Source organism: Malaclemys terrapin, chromosome 17, assembly GCF_027887155.1.
Source record: "Malaclemys terrapin pileata isolate rMalTer1 chromosome 17, rMalTer1.hap1, whole genome shotgun sequence".
Lineage (NCBI taxonomy): Eukaryota > Metazoa > Chordata > Testudines > Emydidae > Malaclemys > Malaclemys terrapin.
The window spans coordinates 17,001,463-17,026,056 of NC_071521.1; the positions used below are offsets into that span (position 1 = coordinate 17,001,463).

General features: G+C 45.2%; 1 protein-coding gene across 2 annotated transcripts in view; it reads right to left on the reverse strand.

Moving 5' to 3' along the window:
• PAPPA (pappalysin 1) overlaps window positions 1-24,594 on the reverse strand; it is a 229,059-nt gene that overhangs the window by 173,652 nt on the left and 30,813 nt on the right. For both annotated transcript variants that reach the window (XM_054007151.1, XM_054007152.1), the window contains exon 2: window positions 21,995-23,063. In XM_054007151.1, coding sequence (XP_053863126.1) covers window positions 21,995-23,063 — 1,069 coding nt within the window. The remainder of the gene's footprint in view (window positions 1-21,994; window positions 23,064-24,594) is intronic.

A 24,594-nucleotide genomic window follows, 5' to 3' on the forward strand; every position in this document is an offset into this window, starting at 1 on the left:
TTATTCTAAGTGTGTATTGGCTTCTCTTATGGTCCTGGTGATTCAAGCTTGTCATGTTTTAGATTTAGACCATCATCAAAAACCTCAATAGTAATCGCAGCAGTGTTGTAAAATTTGGGTCTAGATACAAATTACTTATTATTTGGCCCCAATGGGTTGCCAAACACATGGTAAAAGGCAGTCCCTGGCCCAAGGAGCTTACAATCTAAACAAATATGCAGCTGAACTATCTAACATTTTGAATACATTTGGATTCTGGATTTTGCCTTGGTTTACTATAGGGACCAGAGCCAGAGTCAGACGGCGGAATTTCTGCAAACTTTGGACGGATTTAGTGTAAACTCATCCTTACAGAAAAATACTAGAGCATTTGATAGTAAATTATAGCTTTTCTACAGGACTTTTGAACCATTCTACAGAACTGAACAAATTAAGCATATTCCTGCTATAAGAAGTTATTCTTTATTAAATTCCAATAGTCTGGAGTAATTTCTATACAATCCTACTGGTTTCATCCCTATACTACTCTACTAGACTTTCCCCTAAGGAATCTCTAATACAAAATACAGCTGTATTTTACACAAATGCCCATAAGCAACTTCTGAATGTTCCAAATGGCCAATATCTATTTAATGGTCTGAACGACAACCATTAATCTGAATAATCCTGGATTTTGGTTTGTTCAAAATCTAGAATTGGATCCAAGTTTTGAGGCTACACTCACTTTTCTTTTTCTTCTGGTTAGTATTGGTTTGTACTCTGGGCCAATTTCTGTTCTCATTTATATTGGTGTAAATCCAGAATAACCCCACTGGCTGTAATGTACTTATGCCAGTGTAAATCTAGCGTAAGTGGGAACAGAATCAGATTTTACTTTTGAATTTAAATTCGAAGTCTCAAAGCAAATGTCCCCTGAAATTACCAGCTTTTGTCTAATTTCTGGCCAATTAAACCCACTTTTGTAAAGAGAGAGGAGGGCTTACTCAAATCTCAGCACAGATTTCTCTCTAATGTTTCATAAATCCTCACCAAATCCTTTCACAAACTTGGGCTGAGATTCAGAAATACAGACAGAACAGATATTTTTTAGACTTCTGCTGCTGGTCCTGGCTGGGATGGGGAACAGTAGAGGCTCAGGAAGAAAGGGTGCAAAAGGTTATCCAATATGTTTCAAATGTCAACGTTTCAGTCTGAGCTTTAGGCAAAGAGTCACAGGGACTCTTAATACATCCAAAATAATTCACCCACAACAGTTACACTGTCCAGTTTCACAGGGGACTACACCTATGGGTTTGCATAGTATTGTGCTGCTTAGGAACACAAATGTGTTATCTCGGTAGCTTCCTCCTCTGTATGGTTTACTATTAGCAGTGGTACAAAGTTTTGAGTTCATTCTTGCAGTGAGAGTGGACGCTGCTCAGCAGCTTAAAAACTGGAGCCATAGTCAACCCATGGAACATTTTGGCAGAGGATGTTGTGAAGGCAGGGATGGTGTCCCTATCCTGTTTGCCAGAAGCTGGGAATGGTTGACAGGGGATGGATCACTTGATGATCACCTGTTCTCTTCATTCCCTCTGAAGCACCTGGAATTGGCCACTGTCAGAAGGCAGGATACTGGGCTAGATGGACCTTTGGTCAGACCCAATATGGCCCTTCTTATCTTCATAATCAATAATTAAGCTGACCAACTGCAAATTAAGCCAACTAACTATAAAGAACTATGAGAATTTTTCCTGGATGGCCAGCTTTTGGGAGGGAAAAGGAGGATGTGGGGTGAAGGCAAGATGGTGTAGTTCTGACAAACTGAATTGTGCTCTTTCTACACAACAACCTTTTTAGACTGAAAGTAGAATTCATTTACAGTGAATTGCAAGGAGGACATATTTTCAAAGACCAAGTACATTGTGGGGAATAAATTGCACCATACTCTATCATCGGCAACACTGTCTGTTTTATCTGTTTCAGTTGTCTCTTTTATTTTCTTTTATCCCTACTTTTTTTCTTTTCAAGACTGAGACCAAGTGACCCATGAGAAATATACAGTAATTTGCCTGTTATCCATCCGTCATCTCCATCTGATATTCACTCTGCCCTTGTTACCCTGATGTTTTTCCAGACTCTACATGCTGAACCATTGTAACATGGAGATAAGTCAAATAATAAAGAAAGAAGTGGTGTAAGGATATTTTCCACAAACCAGTTCTGTTAAAACAGACTTCCCTTGCTGCTTCTCCAAAGCCCTTTTGGCTGTAATAAGTCTCATTCTTATATCCAAGATTTTAAAACAATATATCAATGTATGTATGTTTTAAGCAAATTAGCTAAAGCTTCAGTTATACTATTTAGCAATTCTGTAGCACCTTGCATCTGAGTCTGAAAATGCTTCACAAACATTGAGTGCAATTCACTTGGCACAAGGCCTCTGCATTCGATTTAAGTTATATTTGGAGGGCTTAAGTGGGACGTAAGTGGTACAGAGGCTGGATGACCTCTGCAATAGAGTGAATTTCACCACAATTGCTTAAGCCTCAAGCCCCCCTCCACCCTCTCTGAAGAAGGTAAATAGAATCATTATCCCCATTATACATCTGGGGAAACTGAGGTGCAGAGATAAAATTACTTGGTCAAAGTCACTCAATAAGTCAGTGTGAGAGCTAGAATTAGAAACTAGATCACTTGAGTCTAAGAACTGTGAGCTAACTTCACAACCATACTACATCCTTTCTTCAATTAAATACCTTTTGTTATTCATGCTTAAATTTTCTTATGCATGCAATATTTGAGGAGCAGGTAGCATCATTCTTATCTCAGCGTCTGAGAGTATTACCTGGGTGAACCACTGAAGCTCTCCTAACCTAGAGAGAGAAAGTCAGTGGTCACTGAATAAGTCAGCCTTCCTTTGAATCCATTAGCTTAACCATTTCAGAAGCAGCTGCAGGCAAACTTCTGTCATGAACAGACTCTCTTATGGAATCAGAACTCATCTTCCAATGAATGAGCGGCTACTGTTCTAATAATACATGACAGTTATATATCACCTTTTATATCACAGAGCGTCCAAGAACAATCAGGCTGACAATAACTGTAGAGCACATTGCACAACAGGTAGGCGTGGGAAAGGCTTTTATGGCCTAGGATCCCAGAACAGACCCTTACTCTTAAGGGAAGCACTGCTGGATGTCTAGTGTCCCAATAGTCCTTTCCACGATCCAGGCAAGGACTTGGGTAGACCCCCTGTGGTGACACTAGACAGCAAAGGCTGTGTTAGTCAGACTCAGAGCCAGAGAGCAAGAAAGAACCACAGGTTCTAGTTGTTTCCAGAAGTCTCTACAAAATCCACTATTATAGAGAGAGCTGGTAGTGATCCCTATATTTAGGTTGCCCAGTACTTTCCATTATAAATATTAATTACAGCCAAGTCCTATCTCTGGTTCCTAGTTGAAACTACAAGCCATAACATACACTTGATGTCCTTCAGGTGCACTGGGCTGTGTGGAACCACTGGGCTGACACCGGACACCCTAAAAGGAACTGTGATCAAAAGACTCAGATTTCCTCCCCTCCTGGTGGTCTTGAGCATCACACACTGACAAAGAAGCTATCACACCGGCTCCCCGTTTCCATGCCCAAACAGCTCTGCAGGCCCAGGAAGGGGGAGGCAGCGACTCTGGCCTGCCCTGGTGCCATTCTTCAACACCCTGTCAGGCAGATAGCAGGGCAGGGCCTGGGCCTCCAAGCTACATGGTGGCTGGTCCCTGCACAATAGCATTGGGCGTATGTCGACTCAGTCTGCGGTCGCCAGCCTCCCCGCTCAGGTTGACAGACTCGGGCTAGAGGGGCTCTCACTAGCAGTCTAAAAATAGCTGCATAGACAGTGCTCTGAAGTTACGGCTTGGACTGGACCTCGGGCTCTGAAGCCGACCCCCCGTCCAGACGCCCGGGCCTGAGCTCCAAGCCCAACTCTGTTGATCCAGGCTGGGAGGCTCGCTGCCATGGACTTTGTAAGGCGTACCCAGAGAGGGAGAAAGAAGCTTCTTGCACCTTGTCATCCATCCCTTGTGGTCTCTCACCCACCCTCTGTGCATCTGGCCATCTCCGCCTAGCAGACAGGACCTAATGTTTTAAGATCTTCCATGACAGACCCACCCAGTCAGTGGCCTGGTACTCTATTTGTCTTTTTCAGTTGAGTTGACCCCACTGGGGTTTGCAGCTGGGGGGGTGGGGGTCCAGGGAGCCTGGGTGTTCCATACCTAATGCTTAACCTTTTAACCCTCCCTCTGGTCTCTATCCTAATTAGTGTTCAGTAGTAAAAACTGAAAAGAAAAGAGAACAAGCTCAAGGTCTCTGCTCCTCTCATCTCATTTTTTGACATTAATCCCTGCTGAATATTTACAGAGACCTCCTGCACATAAACTCCATGCAACAAAATGAAACACACATTTTCTGTTGGAAAAAGAAAGGCTTGGAACCAGGCCCACAACAGCAATAAAACCCCACATATATGTTCACAAAGGAGCTAGGTTGGTTACGGATACTTCAATACTTGATGGCCAAAATAACCAACTCAGCTCTGTCTCTTACAAAATAACACCCTTGCTTTGTAGATCCTGTTTCTCTTCTGCTTTTGTTGTAACACCACAATGGACTCTCAAATCTTGTTTCTTTATGTTCTGGAAGAATTCTGCATTATGTTGATACCTATTTAACTGGCAGGCCATCAGTGGTTTATGTTTAGGATAATCTCACCTTTCCTCAGTTCTGAGGAAGAGCTGAAAACTGATTCAATTGATATTAAGGCTGAATTCTCCTCTCAGTCCATATTTGGAAGCAACTGGTAGAAGAAGTTGGAAGGAGACCAAGATGATAATATGAACATAATTTGAAGACTGAGGCATCAATTCAAGAGGACCAAGAAGGGTTGCCAATCCTAAATGTTCAAATATCAAAAGATTAAAAAAAATATATTGGGTATTTTTATTTGCCTTCTGGTTTTTGAGCCTTTAAGAAGTCACATTATTAATCTTTTCTCCTCAACCATGAGGTCTAGGAATTTACTTTAAAAAAATGAAAGCTGAGGTTCTCAGATAATCACAGGACTCCAGGAGCTGGGGATTTAAGAAAACATTAAAGATCATTAAAGAGACTCAGAGATGGCAACACTGAAAGAGTAGAGCTGGTTGGAAATTTTTCAAGAGAATGACTTTCCACCAGCAAAACTGACTTGGGAACATTTCAGTTCCCAGGCAGCTTGCCAGGTGAGCTACCACGGACCTGGGGCTCCTCAAGCTACAAGGGCTTCCATGCTTCTCAGTACCCTGCCAGAAGGGCTGCCACGGAGCCGAAGGCCCCGGTGATTCTGCAGCAAGTTCCTAAAATAGTGTGGGATGGCAAGGTGGCACACAGAATGAAGGGATGCAAGAAGGCTGAGTTTGCCAACTTTCTGAAAACTGGACCTTCTCCTCTGCCTCTTCCCCAAGACCCCACCCCAGCTGTGCCTCTTCCCCAGGCCCCACCCCCTACTCCATCTCTTCCCTTGTGGCCCCACCCCCGCTTGCTCCTCTCCGTCCTCCTCCTGTTGCTCGCTCCTCTCCCCCTCATTTTTTCTCGCTGGTTCCTCTCCCTCTCCCTTTCCCCCCAAGTGGGCTCCCTCTGCTCCAGAGCTGGGATGGGAGCTGCAGCCTGTCTCAGAGCCTGCTGCCTGCCTGCAGGTAAGAGGTGGCCCCGGCTGAGCAGGGGCTAGTGCGGGTTGATGACCCGGTGCCTCCCCCCACCCGAAGTAACCGGACTTCTGGTGTCCAGTCAATACATATGACTGAACACTGCCAGGTCCCCTTTTCGACTTGACTTTCTGGTCGAAAGCCAGACACCTGGCAACCCTAAAGAGCCCCTGGTGTGTGCAATGAGCTTGGCCAACAGAAGCAATGAAATGTGCAACCTCCTAAAAGTGCAAAACGTATTTCTAAACATAGGTACAAATAAGGCCAAACAATGCAGCAAACGGCATGAATTCACTTCAGCAGGTATTCATGGACCTCTCCTTCATCCCGTTCAACCATTGGCACAAATCAAATTCACATTTGCTTGTGTATTTGCATGCTTAATTGTATTGTAAACACTCACTTGGTCAGCCCTTGATGGAAAGAGAAACTATAAGAGCATTTAACCAAACAAGTAGCATCTACAGGGAATTAAGAACAGTGAATACTCAAAGAAAAGGGCTTGAATGAAGAGTTTGCAAGCACAAGCTATAGTCTGGAATAGGTTCATATAAAGAACCAGTTGGATGATTTCACATAATGAACTAGTTTTTGGATAATTCATGAACAGACAAAGGTCTAAAATTGTCAAATAAATTGTCTGCTGCAATTTGCTGGCCCACTTTGAGTTCCTAGGCACTACCTGAATACACAGAATAAATAACAGTAAATAAATTCCCCCAGTTCTAATCTTCACCTTAAGTGACCCTAAATCCCACTGACAGAAAGAATTTCTTTACCATTGTCGGGAGGGGGAGCATATGGCAGGAAAGGTGTTGGTGGGCGTAATCTTCGGATGATTGGGAAACATTGCTAAAATAGACTCATAGAATGTCAGGGTCGGAAGGGACCTCAGGAGGTCATCTAGTCCAACCCCCTGCTCAAAGCAGGACCAATCCCCAGATCCCTAAATGGCCCCCTCAAGGATTGAACTCACAACCCTGGGTTAAAAGAGTTGCTAAAATAGCTCATTCCCTAAAGTCAAAAATCCTTCCTCCAGATCCACAGGTCAAGCCTGTGATAAGCAGTAGAATGAAAGACGTCTCTGCATTACTGGGTGGAAGTGTGTCGTCTTAGACACTGCCAGTTTTTACACCCGAAATGTGCATTGGACCTAATGGATCTTCCAAAAAGATGTATGGCAAGGCAAAAAATAGTCTGCATGTGCATTTGCAGATTAGTTGAACTGAAGGATATGTCGTACAGAAAAGCTACTCTACTCCTTAAATAAATGACGACAGCAGCCACATCAGATGCTGAGACACTAGACAGATGGAAGGACATATGTATACCCTGTCATATGGATCTGCTAATGTAAAGATCAGAAAGCAAGCATTAGCAGTTCAGATCAAGCTGATTGTGGATATTCCCTGGGGGATGCATTTCCTGAAACCCCACAAAATTGGACTGGCAGCTTATGAAAGATGGAATAATGCGCCTACATGTCATGGATAACTGTAGGAAACTGTACGCACATACTTCATGTCAGCCCTCAGACCTGACAGTTGAAAATTACCCCTTTCCGCACCAAGGAACTTATATGCAAATGACCTGCCTTAATCTTTCACAACCACAGACTTCTATTAAAGAGTGAGTACAACAATCAAATAGTTTCTCCATTAGTGAATAGCAATATGAGAGAGGAGAACCACATCACTCTAATTTTCATCTACAGGATAACAGTTCCATGCCACACTTTTGGCAAATATGGGAATGCGTATGAATGGAAAGGCATATGGTAGACTGGCTCATGGCTATCCCCCACAGTCTAGCTGTTATCCTTGTCATGACATGTGCTAGTTGTATCATAGTACAACTTGGTTGCCATATCGCAATCACGTATCAAGTTTCTCATGGTGATTCCCTTTACAGGCCAAGCTGTAAAATGCCACTAAATGACAACCTCCTGTCTTCTACAGAACCTAAGCTTTTGGTAACTGTAAATCTGACTTTTGAAGGTCCAAGTAAAATGTTTTATAAGGTCATTCTTTGGTCTATCATAGAAGATTAGGATTGGAAGGGACCTCAGGAGGTCATCTAGTCCAACCCCCTGCTCAAAGCAGGACCAACACCAACTAAATCATCCCAGCCAGGGCTTTGTCAAGCCAGGCCTTAAAAACCTCTAAGGAAGGAGATTCCACCACCTCCCTAGGTAACCCATTCCAGTGCTTCACCACCCTCCTTGTGAAATATACTACATTAGATCCTCAATTTTATAAAACTGGAACTTTCAACACTTACAACACTAATTTTAATCTGAAATGCCTTCATGTCCCCCTCAGAGGCAGAATGGATTCCCTCAATTTTACAATCCCAGCTTAATAAAATCTTGAGAACTTTGTAAAACTGGGATCCCACTGTATAACATTTTGGGGAAGGAAAATTATCTGAGACATTCCATTTGGAGGTGTTTTTTTTTTTTTTTATTAACTGCAGCAACAGGGTATACTAGCTTAAAAATTAACCTGCTTCAGATAATATGAATCTCAGGCAGGTAGGCTGATATTCTGTGCACATTCAAGTCAACGAGATCTAAAGGATTAAGTCTATGTTTGCTAGAAAACATGGGACTTGGAAGCAAAAATCCACATGTAAATCTAGCCCCAGCAACAGATCTATCAGATGAATCCTGAACGTATGAAAGGGGCACTGGAAAGCTGGAACTCTCAGCCTCTAGACAGATCCAACTGGCATACAGGGAAAGATTCAAAACGTCCAGAGAGCCTCAGGCAAACTGGGAGAAATACCCACTGCATCTGCCTGACAGGAGCATTTTGCATTATGTTTGGTGCAGTCTGCTGCTTTGTACTGGCTGCCCTCTTGGCTACTGTCTTCCCCACTCCAGAAGTCACTTCTAGATCAGTGTTGCTATAAGAATCTAGGGCCTGATCCAAAGCCTACTGAAGTCAATGGGAGTCTTTTTATTGAGGTTATACATTGGACCTCGGTGAAAGCCCATGCTTTGGAATCCCCATCTGGATGGAAAGTGTAACATCCATGCACAATGTTCTGTAGTTTTTCAATGAAAACGGTGAAATGAACGTTTAGGAATGTGAAGTAAAGGGGAAGTCTGCTCTAGACAAAGGGGCTAATCCTGCAAGGTGCTGAGTGCCTACTTACAGCTGATGAGCATCTTCAACTCTCACCGAAGTCAGTGCGAGTTGAGAGTGCCCTGCACCTCACAGAATGAGGCCCTAACAGTAAACAAGTTCTACGTGCAGATGAAATAAAAACCCTTCACCCAAAATATTGAGCCAAAGCCTAACTTGAGCTTCCTTGACATTACAAAAAGGCCACGTAACTTTCTCCTTTACTTTTTCTCAGGTTTTCCTACCCCTCTCCACTGCAGGTTCCTGGTGGGATTGAAAGCAGAAACATGGCATATTGCAAGGAAAGATGTTCTAGCAGTATTCCAAGCCTCAAGGGAAACAGGAAGCCCTGGAGTTTTCAGGAGTTTTCCTGTAAGTTTCCCACACCAGTTTGGAGAACGAGACAGTTCGGATAAGGTTCCCAACTTTGCGGTGCTTTGCTGAAACAAACTAAGCTCTGGCTCTGTTGAGGGCCGCCCTCATGTATTATACAATGTATTATATTTCTTTATTTATTCTGAATTGCGACAAATAATCTGTCTCTGTCTCATTTCCATTTTACACAAAAAATCCAATATAAGGGAAGCTTTTCAAAGGGACAATGGAGAGTTAAAAAGCAACAGAGGGTCCTGTGGCACCTTTAAGACTAACAGAAGTATTGGGAGCATACGCTTTCGTGGGTAAGAACCTCACTTCTTCACTTGCATCTGAAGAAGTGAGGTTCTTACCCACGAAAGCTTATGCTCCCTATACTTCTGCTAGTCTTAAAGGTGCCACAGGACCCTCTGTTGCTTTTTACAGATTCAGACTAACACGGCTACCCCTCTGATAATGGAGAGTTAGACACTCATTTCCCTTTGAAAGTCTGGGTTCATTTCTTTTGTGTCTTTGGAAAGCAAAATGTATAAGGAGTTGGAAGAACAGGTCTATTTCCTGATGGACTTTGCATCTTTATCAGTAGCCTACCACTGTCTAAAATAGGTATTAAATTGGCACCTTTGTCCCCTTCTACTCCTTGCTTACTAATCAATCCTTCCTGTTACACCTGTAAACGTGACTGTGTGGCCAAAAAGCTCACACAATCTTATCAGGAAAATCATAGCTGGAAAAAAAAATTCTAGTCCTCTAGTTCATACCATATTAATGCACAATTCTCCACATATGTCTTCGAGTCTAAATTTAAATGTCTCAAGGGGTGGAGATTCCAATGCTTCCCTCGGGCAATTATTCCACAGTCTAATAAGTCTCCAAAAAGTAGACATTTTCTACTCATGTTTTTGTTAACTTTTTTTCTCACTACAATTTTGTTCAAAAGGAGACAATTGAGAAATAAAATCCATAAGGTCAGAGCAGGTCACTAACAAAGGAGAAGAAATGCTATCGCAGTGCAAGGAACAGATTCAACCCTTTTCTCAGCGTTGTTCATTTGACTTTATCTTTTGGTATAATTTCAACACTGAATTTTCCTGGCATGAATCCCATAGGTTCCCTGCTTCATCCCCCACCTCACCCCCCTGAACCTCCCCACGCTTTTCAGGGCTGGGTAGTTCTATGTTTTGGTAAATTTCTTCTATTAATAGTCGCCCTCTGTGGCTATAAAAAATCCCTCAGTAGTCAAAAGCCAATCCTTGCTCACTAACAGCTGTGGATGTCTGAATGCACACAAGACCCGACATCACCCAGCGGAGCCCCTTCTTGGCTCCACGTCAGAGCAAACTGATTAAATAAGGCCGTTGCCAACTTGAGAAAATGGAAAAGGAGGCCCCCCATAACAGAGGAGGGAGGGAGAGAGACTGACTCCTGCACTAGACTGAGGAAATAGGAGGGTATTTCCATTTGCTCACTGGCTTTTTCACTTAGCAACCCCCTTTCCCTCCCCCCCCCCCAACTCCAATAAACTCTTCAGTCCCAGAAATAGAGACAGAACAAAGAGCTGTTCAGAGATAGAGTCGAAGGTGGTAGGTAGAGTTGCAGTTGCAGGTTTTAAAGTCTAATCTAAGTTTTCGTTTGGTTGGTTTAACTGAATTAAACTTTCTGCTACTCCCGTCCTATTACTGGTCCCGGCATAACCCTATAGAGGTTTAAACCTGTCAGCTGTGGTCAGTGTGAACAGCCAATGGTGAAAACCCAAATGATGATGCTGATTAGGCAGAACAAGACTCGGGGAATTAAAAAACAAAAACGATCCATCTGCATCCTGTAAAGGTGATGAAAGAGCTTTTATCCATCGGAAAGGAAAGAGTTTGGCTTCTCAGATGGTAATGGGAATTTCCCATATTCTCGGCATTTCTAAGGTATTTCCCTAAATGTAGGTTCTGCTAGAAGTGACGAGATGCCTTAGCTATGTGTTTGACTAACAAAGTTCCTATGCTATGTTCACTATCCTTTACCCAGATTCTCACTCTGATGTTTGCATGAACCCCAAATCTCAAAGAAAAACATCAGGAATTCCTGAGATTCGACTAGTTCCATGTCAAATCCATGTGAAATCACAAGTGTCACAAGATGTTGAGGTGAAACAATATGTCTAACATGTTCATTTGAAACTAGGCCCAGATTCTCACATCTTATAACAAACCTGACCCAAATTTCGGGTCAGTTACAAAACCAGTAGCCAGGCAACTCAGGAAAAAATTCAGATTTCTCTATGAATACTTCACTCTGGTGAATTCTAGCTACACAGCTGATGGGAGTGGATTTTTAAAAATGTATTGAGTATGGGGGAAAAGTGCTGAAGTTACAGCTCCAGAAGACTGAAGTCCTTTGTTTATTCACACAACAGGGACACACACAGGAAGCATTGGTGCAAGTTTCCCCTATCAATGTAGCTCAATCCTGACCTGCAGGAGCCATCTCTAGGGGTCAGAAGGGAGCACACTCTCCAAAGCCTTTCTAGTCCAAGGTCTCTTTGCTGACACGTAACCAAGTGGGCCAATTTGTGCCAGCTGCGGAGGTGGTTTTTACACCTGACTAATGGCAACTAGACTGAGATATTCCAACTCATTTCACTCAGCTGTCAGTCAGTAATGATCACCAATCAGCTCCAGGATTAAATCAGTCATTTAAAGGTTCTGTGTCCCATTACATACCTCCTGAGCCATCAAAGTCCCCTGTAAAATAACTGCTCTGAACTTTCTTTCTCTCAGGGAGAGGAGTGGCTACTGGAGCCCATTAGCCCAATGAGAAAAGAATTTTGCTTAGTCCATTTTTCCCAAATAGTTTCACTGAGATCAGATTGGGTCCAAAGAAACGGATCCAATCTCAGCGCTGTCCCCCTAGCCGTCATTAATTAGAAGGAAAAGGAAATGAAAAATGAAAAACCACAATAGGGAAAAATTAGGCACTCACTTCCAACTCGCACATACCAGGAAATTCAGAGTTGAAGGTTAAACTCCACCCTCAGAGCACCTCTGCTGTTCCCTATATTGCAGACTTCTCAGCAAACTAACTGAACACATGTGTTAGAATACATAGGCACCATGCATTAAATATGGAGTTGCAGCTTTCACTCTGAATTTCCTGACTTTTTAAGACATTTATTAGATTGTTATGCCCCTAAAATGCTACATGTTACATGGAGTTTCTCCAACACAGCTGCCATTAACCATTTTCGAAGGTCTGAATTGTCTGTTTCATCCATTATTAATGAACCCTGAACTACTTTCATGCAAACCTTTCTTCATTTAAGGTGTTATGTATTGAAATAGGATCCAAATGAAATCATCGCAATTGAGTTTCACTACGAATTTGGGGGTTCATACAAACCAAAACCCCAGAAGGTGTAAACTTGCTTAGATCAAAACCGAAGGAAAAGATTCTTATAAACCTCTGTCAAACAAGAATTCTGAATTCTGTGCAGCCCTCTATGAGCCCTATGAATCTACGAGGTGCATACTCTCATGCATCTCTTGGTACATTGAGCAAACTGAAATGCTAATGACAAGGTTCGTCTCTATTTCAGGTGTGACCATCCCACAGCAGTGGGACTGGATCCTAAACATCACACTTCTCACTAGATACGGCTCTACAGTGACTGTTACAAGCATCATAAATTATTTTTATAATACATTTGTAATAAGCACGTGTTATAAACCCTGCAACAGCCCTGCGCTGCACAGGGATAATGCCATCTCATAACAGCCCTTAAAGACTTGTGACGAGGCTTTGTGTCACAGGCCTTCATGATAGCATTAAAAGAGCCATTACTGTCAAATGCATCAAAAAGCACTTCCAGATTTTTTGATAGGCATTTCAGTGGGTGCTATCATGACATATGGCCTATTGGGGAGACATCACATGCACTTTAAAGATCATCTCAACTAATAAATATGTGCTTCCTCCACAGAATGTAATACCTGTGGAAGAACCATGATGCTCAATATCTGATGCTATATATTTCTGTTTGTGCATGTTAGACTGCAGCCGACGCCCAGCCATTGTTTCTGAGCCCCTACCTTTTCGAGCAGGTCTTCTGATCTATTTTATATTTTTAAAGGGGATTTTCCCAAAAGCAGTGCTTCTGTTGTACACACAGGGGGCCAGATTCTTTAGCTGGGGATGGAGAGCACGCAGCACAGGTTGTACCTGAAGGGGTGGGGGCAACAGTGAACGATAGTTGTGGTAATGGGGTGGCTGCTTCCAGAGAGCCCCTTTGTGGCATGGGGTAGCCCTGCAGCATCCCTGCCTCTGTTTCCCTCTCCTCAGAAATTTCACAGAGGTTCTTCTCACACCCAACAACACACTGGCTTGGGCTGGTTTAGTATCATAAACAGTTCCAAAATAAAGTCCTCAAAGCCCCAGGGAAAGGTTCTCATTTTACAGTTTATATAGTCATCTTTCCCCACTCTTCATCAAGCCCCTCCCAGACCTTCCTGTCCAGATCCTTCCCTGCCTTGGCAAGTCACTCCCAGTCTTACTTCAGCTGGAATCTTTTCTCCCATGGCGTCTTGGGGTCTCCTGCAGGAGCCTTCTTGCTCTCTGCAGCCCTCTTGTCCCCACTCCTGGGCCTTTCTGCCTGGAATCTCTCCTTAGGCCGATTCCTGAAATTAACCACTGAGACCTGACCGTCTTCATTTTCCAAGCCTGGGGAGGAAAGTTCTGTGAAAAGAGCCAGCCAGCCTGTCACAGCTGTGCCCTCCCCTGGTTCTGGTGCCACTATGTGCCAGGGGAAAGAAATGCAGCACACACCTGGCGTGAACAGCGCGATGGTTTGCTAACACGTTAGTGCCATAGACTTCCAAAGGGGCCTGGCTGTAAGGAATGTGGTTTTGTAACCCACTTGTGGTCTTCAAAGGGCTTCAATGGAGACTCCATGAGCTTCGCAAATACTAAATATGAATCCCACATGGTAGCAGAGTCCTCTGCTGAGGGAAAGGTGTTGGCAAAGTCTTTAAAGAATGTTAACATTCAAAATAATTCAAATAATACAAACAACCCCCCCTCCCCAAAAAAGCCTTCTAACACACAAAACCAAACCCTACAGAAATCATGGCACTAATGTGTTGTAATAGGTTGTATAGAATCAGTTAACTGTAGCGTGGGAGACTCATGTACAGGCTGGCACTTTGCTGAAATTGCAACTAAATAACCTTCAGGGATGCCACAGATAAGTCAGTTTCCTTTAAGTGTAGCAAATAACACAGACTTGCAGAAATGGGGGGGAGGAGGCTCTAGACCAAGTCACCTATTACCTACCCTCAAGGTGAAATGTTTCCGCTTTTCTCTATAATATTTTATGACTTCAGGTTTCCTTGATTTACTCTTACAAGAACAAGAGAGGTCAGGCCCCTTTGGAAGTCTATCATCTAGGCTGCCAGGCATAGGGACTGTAGATTTGGGTGGAGAATTCTCCCATCTGCCTGGGATAAGAGATCCAGGGATAAGGGCAGGTGATACAGTGGAGTTTGAAATAATTGTAATAGGTTGGCTGGGCCACCATGATGCAACCAGAAGAGCTTTCACCCTGTTTGGGTCTTGTGTATTATTCCGAATAGTAGCGGTATGGGTGGGAAAGCATACAGAAAGTTCCTGCTCCAATCTGTTAGAAATTCTTTGTCTCTGCTAGATCTGGAGCAGAAGTGATGACTCTTGGTGCTCTCCTTGGTGGAAAACACATCTACTGAGGGAGTTCACCATTTGCAGAAAGGTGCTGAGTCCCTGAGTTCTTCAGTAACCATTTATGTTGGTCTTGGTTCAGTCTGCTTGAGAATTCTCCACTCTTGGCAGCTGCGTATTATTCGGCGTAATCTATGGGGAATGCACTGCACCCAAAACTTTACTGCTTCCTGACACAACATGGGGGAATGAGCTCCACCTGGTTTGTTTACATCATGCCTTGCGGTGGCGTTGTCAGTTAGTATCTGTACGGTGTTCACCAAGAGGGAAGGCAGGAAGGACTGCAATGCCCAATGTGTCACTCAGAGTTCAAGAATACTGAGGGACAGTCTGGATCCCTGCTGACTGTACAGACCCAGAGTTGAATGTGGACTCCCCAGCCATGGCTGGAGAGGTCCACAGTGACTACAGCTGTTGGAACTGAAGGACTGAATGAAATTCCTGCTTTTCACTGTCTCCTCCCATCACAAAAGATTCTTTAACAGCTCTGCTGGGATAGCCCATTGATCTTGAAGCTGTTCACATTTGGAGTGTGCGCATTCAAATTAGCCAATGTTGCAGAGGTCTCCTATGAAGTTTCCCATGACGGATGACACATGGAAGAAGCTATGAGTGCAACTGCTGGCGAAGTGGACTGTGCTAGGAAGATTTCCTTAGCAAGGTCAAGCAAACCCTTATGGATGAACGTTGTTTCAGAGTCTGCAGGTCTTGCATGTACGGAGGAATCACTCCTCTAGTACGGAGGTGCTTCCTACAGTCAAGTTCAATAGCACACCTATAAATATCAGCCACCAGATACAAGAAACACATGACATTTTATAAACACCCTAAGTGCAGATGATAAGCCAATGGGGAAGAATTCTGCATTTTAGATGCTGATTCTGTAGGCGGAATCTCAGATATTTTTTGGGTGACTGCCTGATGACTATGTCAACGTAAGGATCTTTGAGGTCAAGAGTTGCATACCAGTCTCCTTGGGATATGGGGGGAGTCATGCTCCACAAGGAAAGGGTCCCAAACTTGAAGATTTTGAGATGCTTGTTCAGTCCCCTTAGTTTAGGGCTGGGCAGAGACTGTCCTTTTTTGAGAGTCAGGAAGTAACTTGAATAGAAGCCCCTTTCCTTCAGTTTTTGAGGTACTTCCTCTATGGAGCCCTTTCCAAGAATTAGTTGATTTCTCCCTATAGAGTTGCAGTGTGAGAAGCATCCCTGAGGAGTGGTAAGACAGAGAATAGGGAGGGAGTCCAATGGAAAGGAACTCTATCGAGTAGCCACAATCTACTCCATTATATAGCAACAATATGGTCTACAGAGGGAGAGATGGAGGAGGCATAGACAAAGGGTAGGATATGCAGAACACTGGAACCTGACGCTTGACTTTGATATTAAACTTGCAACCTCCAGGTTGATGGAGCAGGCTGTTTTACAGATCTTGGATGGTTCATTCTTGTCTTTGCTGTTTGGCAGAATGGGAGGGCTGCTGGCACTTTCAGTACTGTGCATAAGTATGAATGGACGCTGACAAGCCAGGTCTGTGGTATCTGTTGCACATCATGTCTTTCCACCTAAAATGGCAGTGAAGTGTCTGAGTCCAAGAGAGCTTGCAGTCACTCTGGTGGCTTTGAGTTTCACCTGCCTTTTCACTGAAAAGACTTTTGCCATTAAGGGGAAGATTTTCATCTGTCCATGAGATTCTGCAATGAGGCCTGATGGGCAAAGCTCTGAGTACCTGCAAACAGTGATTCTGGTGGCCATTGTACTAGCACAAGAATCTGATACACCATATGCCACATGCAGGGTGTGATGTGCAGGGATTCTAGAAATCTGTTTGCCATGGGAAAACGTGGGAAAAACCCACAGAATTTGCATTTGTAAAGAGAATCTTTCATTTTTACATCTTGTGAAAAAAAATATATATAGTAAAACCCCGTTTATCTGAGCTTCCATGATCCTGCTCTCAGTATTAACTGAGCCGCCAGACGCCTGGTGCAGACAGCAGCGGAGCTCTGTCAGCCCCAAGCAGATGGTGGTTCGGTTAATACAGAAAGCCAGATAATGGAGGCTCAGATAAATGGGGTTCTATATATCAGTAAAACATTGCGTTAAACTGATAGCTATATATATTGTGGCTAGGGAAACTAAACTTCAGTGTTTCATTTTAATCATGGAGAAACATTAATTTTTATTTGTTTTTAAACAGAGAATTTTGGTTTTTTTATCACGGAAAATTAGGATCCCTGGTGATGTACTATGATTTTTATTCAGCAGCCAGATCCTTTGCTGAAAGATAGGAGTTATGGTTTCCCAGAAGTCGTGCCGTCACTGCCTGGTAACTAATGATGTGCACGTCCAAAGATCTGAGAAATATGTCTGCCTGTCAAGTGCACCTTTCCTGTCTCTAAGGGCAGAGTGGGTGGATTCGGCATCTCTTGACTCTTCCAGGGCTGCAGCAGTAACCAATGAGTTAAACCAGTGAGTGGATGCTGAACAAAATACATGAAGTATTGTGATGGGACTGGGAACATCCTGTCCCATTGTCGTGAAACTGTTGGAGAAGAAGACTGTGTCAGGCAGATTTTCTTGGCTGGGTCAATCAAATCCCTGTGCAGGGGTAGTGATATCCTATCATTTGGTTTCCCTTGCAGAACATCAAAGAGAAGGATGGATGCTTCAGTTGGCATGGCACCAGAGTCCACTTGTAGCGTATAAGCTATTCTGGTCAGCAGCTCCTGGAACTGATGAAACTTGCTCAGAGGGGACACCTCTAAGGGAGCAGTATTGTCATCTGGTGATACGCCATCCCTTGGGACACCCCCCATTTGTACGTTGTCATCATCGTAAAGGAGTCCTCTGTCATTGTCTCCACTGCTATCTGCAGGTACTGTGGAGTGTTGGCTCTTTGGTGGAAAAGTCTGTAGTTAGGCGCCAACTCCGTGGGTGCTCCGGGGCTGGAGCACCTGCGGAAAAAATATAGTGGGTGCTCATCACCCTCCGGCAGCCCCGCGGATCAGCTCCTCCCCATCCCGGCAAGCGCCTCCGACCTGCCGCAGATCAGCTGTTTAGCGGCATGCAGGATGTGCTGGGGGAGGAGGCGCGAGGGAAGGAGCGAGAGTGGTGTGCGCTCAGGGGAGGGGGCGGAACGGGGCAGAGTGGGGGTGGGAAGAGGCGGGGTGGGGGTATGGGCTTGGGGGAAGGGGTGGAGTGGGAGCAGGGCTGGGCGTAGCGGGGGTCGAGTACTCCTGGTAACTCATAAAGATGGCAGCTAGGAGTCTGTGTCAGTGCCGGAAGGGAAGGATGGGGAGACAGTGACATGAGAGCTGCAGCAGGGCCAGTGACTGAAAGGGCAGGGTTGAAGGGTTCGAGGACCCGGCCAAAGGAGAACCCAAGGAGCCTGTAGCAGAGTTGGAGGCCAGTGCCAGAGCAGCCTTGTTGGTTCAGGCTGAGCGATGTCTATTACTATTATTATTTGTATTACCACCCTCTGCACTTCTTGTAACGATTCTAAGGGGCCATGGAATGAATGCATCAAGTCTGAGAGGACTAATCATGGCATATCCCTTAGGTAGAAGGATGCAAGGAGCTGGCTCAGTCTCCTCCTAGGGGGGACTGAAAGGAACTGTTCAGTGGCATGCAGGAGGTGCTGGGGGAGAGGGGGAGGAGCAGGGGCAGGAAGAGGTGGGGGAGGGGTGGAATGCGGCAGGAAGGAGCGGGGCGGGGGCAGGAAGAGGCGGGGCAGGGGTGGAGACTTGGAGGAATGGGTGGAATGGGGGCGGGGCCTGGGGTGGAGCAGTGGTCAAGCACCCCCCGGGATCTAGGGAAGTTGGTGCCTCTGCTGGGGGTGCTAGGATCCTATATGGCAGCGGACTGTCCAGTATAGACGATATTGAGGTTGGATGGGGAATATAAATCAGCAAAATGTGGAGACCCTATGTGCTGAGGAAGACTAAGAAGCTGAGACCTCCTCTCGACGCACTGCCGAGGAATCATCATGTGACTGGCACCGTTTCCTTTTCTCCTGGGAGCCCTCCGAGGAGTCAGAGTTCTGTTTCCCTTTCCTCAGCGTCTTAGGTGATGCTGAGCTTTGACAGGAGTCATGTAGCGGACAAAGAGATGTCCTCAGTGACAGGTGATGAGGCCTCCAGCAGAGGCACTGAGGACTCAGAAACATACATGCATGGTGCCATACGTGGTGCCCAAAGTGGTAGGCCTGAGGGCAGAATGGGTACGGTCAGTCCTGACTGAATCTCTGACTTTGGAGCCTTGGTGATGGAACCTTTCTCAAAGGGAGTTCCAAGGGGGTTGAGGCTTCACCCATTCCATTGACCAGGGCTTCAGTGCCAGGGTGGCTTATTGCCAATTGTATTGTTAGCCTGAACCCCTGATGCCGAGGCCTGTACTACAAATGTCTCAGTGATCAAGTATGCCTGGAGCCCCAAATGGTTGGTTTTGATGCAGTCGGAGCGAGAATGCCTAACAGGTGGAGCGCTGGGATGAGGCGTCAGCCTTTCCTGGACACATCCAACTCTCACATTGGATTCTGGAGAGACATTTACACAGGTGAGGTTTCTCAAAGACCTTCTTAGCCGCGCAGCTGGCCATCAATGAGGCTGTTGCAACCTCAAGGCAGTGCCTAGGCCACATTATGTTTTCTCTCTTTTTGATGATCTAAGCTAAACGATTGTGTTTCTCAGTTGTGGGGGGGCTATGTGCGTCTGCTAAGAAGATCCAACACAAGGAGGTTCCTAGTGCTTATCGCTGTGGAGGAGAAGGACCTTGGGCAGTTGGGGGCTGCACGCTCTTAAATACACTGGGACTCCGAAGTCACTAGGGGGCTCTCATACAGCTGCAAAGGCCACGGCTTTGGTAGATGTTCCGTGAGCACCATGCCAGGGGGCATCAAATCCACAAATGACAACGCACAGAGGTACCCGAAGAAGAATAAACAGTTGCACATGAAAAAACAGTGTGTAGAAATGCCTACATTTTGTCCATGGAACTGCATATTTTACAAATGACATTTGACTTACTTGAACTTCCACATACACATTTTTTGTGCACAACTTCGGGCAGGCAGTTTGGAAAATTTAGCCCTGAAAGTTTCTGAATGTTAAGGAACAGTCTTAAATATGTCATGTGATTTTAAATTAAATAATACGTAATAATAATACCCAGCTTTTATATAGTACTTTGCATTAGTTGATCTCAAAGTAGTTTACAAAAGAGTTAAGTATCTTTATCCCTACTTTACAGATGAAGAAACTGAGTCAGGCTTTTCTTGTTTGATTGTATTTAAAAGGTTTGTGCATGTTTGTTATGTTGGATTCAGTAAAAATGTTAAAAGGGCACTGTCAGATTAAAAACCACATTTAAAAAATATATTTTAGCTATGTTATTACTAAAGCCATGGGTTATGAAAACTGAAGATTAAAAAAAAATCCAATTTACACTTCTCTACTGATGGTGTTTGTTTAGCTGCATTTTTCTCTGACTGGACAATGAAAGTAGATTGGTCAGTTTCCTTTTTTCATAATTGGTATTTAATCCATTTCACTGTCTGACTCTCCTGCACTATCACAAGGATGTAGTGTTTCAGCCGAGCTGCAAAGGAATATTTATTTGTTTATTTTTGAACAGATCCATTGGAACTATATAAACAAAATTGAAGAAGCATTTCCCAGATGTTTTGTAAATTTGGAGCCCAAACTGAGCTGACAGTGTCCTTTTAAAACTTCTCTCTGCTAAAAATATTGAGATGGCTTGAACCAACACAATGTAGGGAATTCTCTCTCAGCTGACATTTTCCTTCTTAATCTGCTCTGTGGTGGCTGGTAACACAGGATGTTCTGAGCACTGTGTGATTCCCCCCCCCCCCCCCCCATAAGCTGCAACTCTAAGCCATAACAATGTGTGCGAAGGACAGAATTTCACCCTTACCTTCTATTTGATGTAGGTTTAAGACAGACCATAATGACTTTAAACCATAGGGTGAGTTTTTTTTTTTTTTAATATACAAGGGTCTGATTCTACTCTCACATATGCTGGTGTAAATCGGGAGAAACTCCACTGAAGTCACTGGAGTTAAACTGGTGTCAAACCAGTGCAAGTGATTTGAGATTGAGACACTGATACAAAATAAAAAATTACATTTATGTAGACATGTAGACCCTTTCATCCAAGGATCTCAGACTGCTTTATGGATTTTATGTAATTAGCCCACACAGCTCCCCTGTCAGGAAGAGAAGGGGTACTTTCGCCATTTTTCAGTTGTGTAAACTGAGGCAGTTAAGTTACTTGCTCGAAGACACAAAGCTCATAACAAAAGCTAGAAGTCCTGGTACTCATAAGACCATAAGAACGGCCATAGTGGGTCAGACCAAGGGTCCATCTGCCCCAGTATCCTGTCTTCTGACAGTGGCCAATGCCAGATGCTTCAGAGCAAATGAAAAGAACAGGTCATCATCAAGTGATCCATCCACTGTCCCCATACTCAATCCCCTCCTCTCTATAACCGCTTAATGACATTCCCTCCCTATGCGTGCACAAAGAAAGCTGCATTGACATAACATTAAAGGGCCCTGAATAAACTGTCTACCCTTTAAAGAAGTCCCAGTAAACTGAGGTCTGCCTAAAAGTATTTAAATTGCTTTCACCTCAGAGCCTCTTCCCTCACCAAACGTGACCTTCCTATGGTTTTGACTCCCACACTCTGAGGGCTTGTGGCTAAAATCAGCTATTCAGCACTCTAACATACAGCTGATAACCTACAGCTTGTGGATTTCCCTAAGTTGGCCATTTGACTCTTTGACAATCTGATCTTCTGTAGTGAGAGGGTAAATTTGGAATCAGTGGCAAGGCAGGTCTGAGGACTTGTGCTGAGACAGGTGTGCGCCAATTACACACACACACAGACACACACACACGACAAAATACAAGAGAAGCAATAAATATGGAGGAATGGACAGCTGGCAGGACTGCCATTAGTCTGATGTTCACAGGTATTATTATAAATACCTCATTTGTTTAAGAAGTTGCCTACCTGTAAGGAGAATCTGGTTCAAAACATGTCTTGGTTACATCAGTTATCTCCGGGTTACAGCATTCCCCACCATCAAAGTTGTACCTCTCATAGTTACAATCCATGTCGCACACGCCATTCTGCTTCTTCTTGTGGAACAGGGCGTGACGCACGTGCCGGCAGTCCCCTCCATCGTACCCAGTCAGCGTGTGGTTGCACTCGGGGTCACAGTTCTCGTCTCCGATCTTGCTGATGTCGCAGTTGGCCAGGATGAGACGGCGGCGGAGGGACGAGTTCCTCACGTCCAGCACTTCCAGCTCCCAAGTGATGTTGTAGCGGCTGAAGGCCTCATTCAGCTGCTGGTGCTGGAACTCGATCTGCTGCCGGCTGACGGTGGGGTTCTGGTATGCGTCGTCATAGAGGTTCACCACTCGGTAGCGCACCACCTTGTTGCGGCGGAAGCGGGGGAGCTTGTTGTAGCTGGCGATCACCTCCATGTTGTCGCAGACTGTCTGCCCACAAAGAGGAGGGTCCAGACTGGTATCCAACAAGTAGCCATGGTGATAGTTGAATTCGATCTGAGGACTGCTGCCATCCTTCATGGGAGACCAGGTGTTTTTCACATTCAGTAAACTCTCCGGAAGAACTAGCTGAGGTAGAGGGGTGTCTAGTTCATGAATCACCTGGCCCATGTCAAACAAGATCTCCTTCTGGGACCGGGCTGTCCTCCAGAGATTGAAGTGTTCTATGTAACCCCGATAGTTTTGATTCAGGGCATTTCCTCCAATCATGAGCACTTTACACTTCAAGGTCAGAAGGCTGAAGATCTTGCCCACTTGCTCCCCACTCGTGGCCACCTGGGCTCCGTTCACATAGAGTTTCATCAAGTGCCCATCGTATGTGGCAGCCAGATGCACCCACTGGTTGGGAAGATAGCTGCGATGAGTGGCAATGGTGGTGACTTTGCGAGCACGGTCCGTCCTCAGCGAGAAGAAATAGCGGGGGTCTCTATTCCCCTGGTCACTGACGGTCTTAATCCCCAGGACCCATCCTCGGTCACGGGAGGTGTAAGAACATTTGTCATATAATCCTATGGGCCCCCAAAAAAGAAATAGGAATAAATAAGGGTGACAACAGATTATTTAATGTATTTACTTTTCTTGACATTAATAATATAGAGGTATTAAGAGGGTTGGGGTAGACCAGTGGTGTTAAACCATCTGGTGGCCGGGTGGCCATACAAGAGAACTTAGCGTCAAAGGTCAAGGACTGTCAGAGGCATGCAGTGTGAATGGGACCCCCATGCCCTGGCCAAAGACCAGAACTGTTTTGTAATTTCACAGCAGTGGAGAGCTGGTCTGTGTAGTCTCATTAACTTCATTTGAGCCATAAATTTGACCTCATTGGTTTAAACCACGTAGAGTCTCATGAAACGTCCTTGATTGCTAATTCTCTCTCCCTCTCTGCCTCCCCTGCCCCCGGTCCATTCTCCCCCTGAAACCAGGAGGAACATCCTCTGTATGCAAAGTTTAGCAGGAGAAATGAATATGAGATCCAATCCTAATACAGCAGGAGAAATGCTAAATGGACGAGATTTCCATAGGAACCTAAGGGCTAAATGACCAAATCGTACTGAGACTGATTTGGGTGCCTAACTTCCACAGGCTCCTTGTAAAATCCCAGCCAATGAAAACTGGCGAGAGAAACATATACACACTTATATTGAATGTGATGAACAAGTTGTATTCCAGATCCCCCCACATCCAAAGATGTATATCCATTAACTGCACCATAACAGAACTGATACTAATGATCTCTCTCATACACTACATATCCATGCTTCTACTCACCTACATGCAAAGTGCTCTCTGGTTCACTGTGTGTCCAAATAGCTCAATTTAAATATATAAGGGAAATGGAAGGGAGGAAGGAATGAAAAGAGAAAGCATGCTCTAGAACAGAGGTGGGCAAACTACAGCCCACAGGACCCTCCTGCCCGACCCGTGAACTCCCGACCGGGGAGGCTAGCCCCCGGCCCCTCCTCTGCTGTCCCGCCTCTCCCACAGCCTCAGCTCGCCATGCTGCCAGCGCTCTGGGTGGTGGGGCTGCAAGGTCTTGCCAGGCAGCATGGATGCGAGAGCCGCAGGCCTGTCCCGGTGCTCTAGACTGTGCGGCGGCATGGCTGGCTCCGGCCCGGCGGTGAGGCTGCCAGTCCTGGTGCTCTGAGCCGCATGGTAAGGGGGCAGGGAGCGCGGGGAGGGGGGGTTGGATAAGGGGCAGGGAGTTCCGGGGGGACAGAGAGCAGGGGGTGGTTGGATGGGACGGAGGTTTGGGGGGGCGGTCAGGGGACGGGGAACAGGGAGGGTTGGATAGGTGATGGGATCCCGGGAGGGCGGTTAGGGATGGGGGTCCCAGGAGGGGGTGGTCAGGGGACAAGGAGCGGGGGGGGTTGGATGGGTTGGAGGTTCTGAGGGGGGCAGTCAGGGGGCGGGAAGTGGGAGGGGCTGGATGGGGGCGCGGGCCAGGCTGTTTGGGGAGGCACAGCCTTCACTACCCAGCCCTCCATACAATTTTGGAACCCCGATGTGGCCAAAAAGTTTGCCCATCCCTGCTCTAGAAGT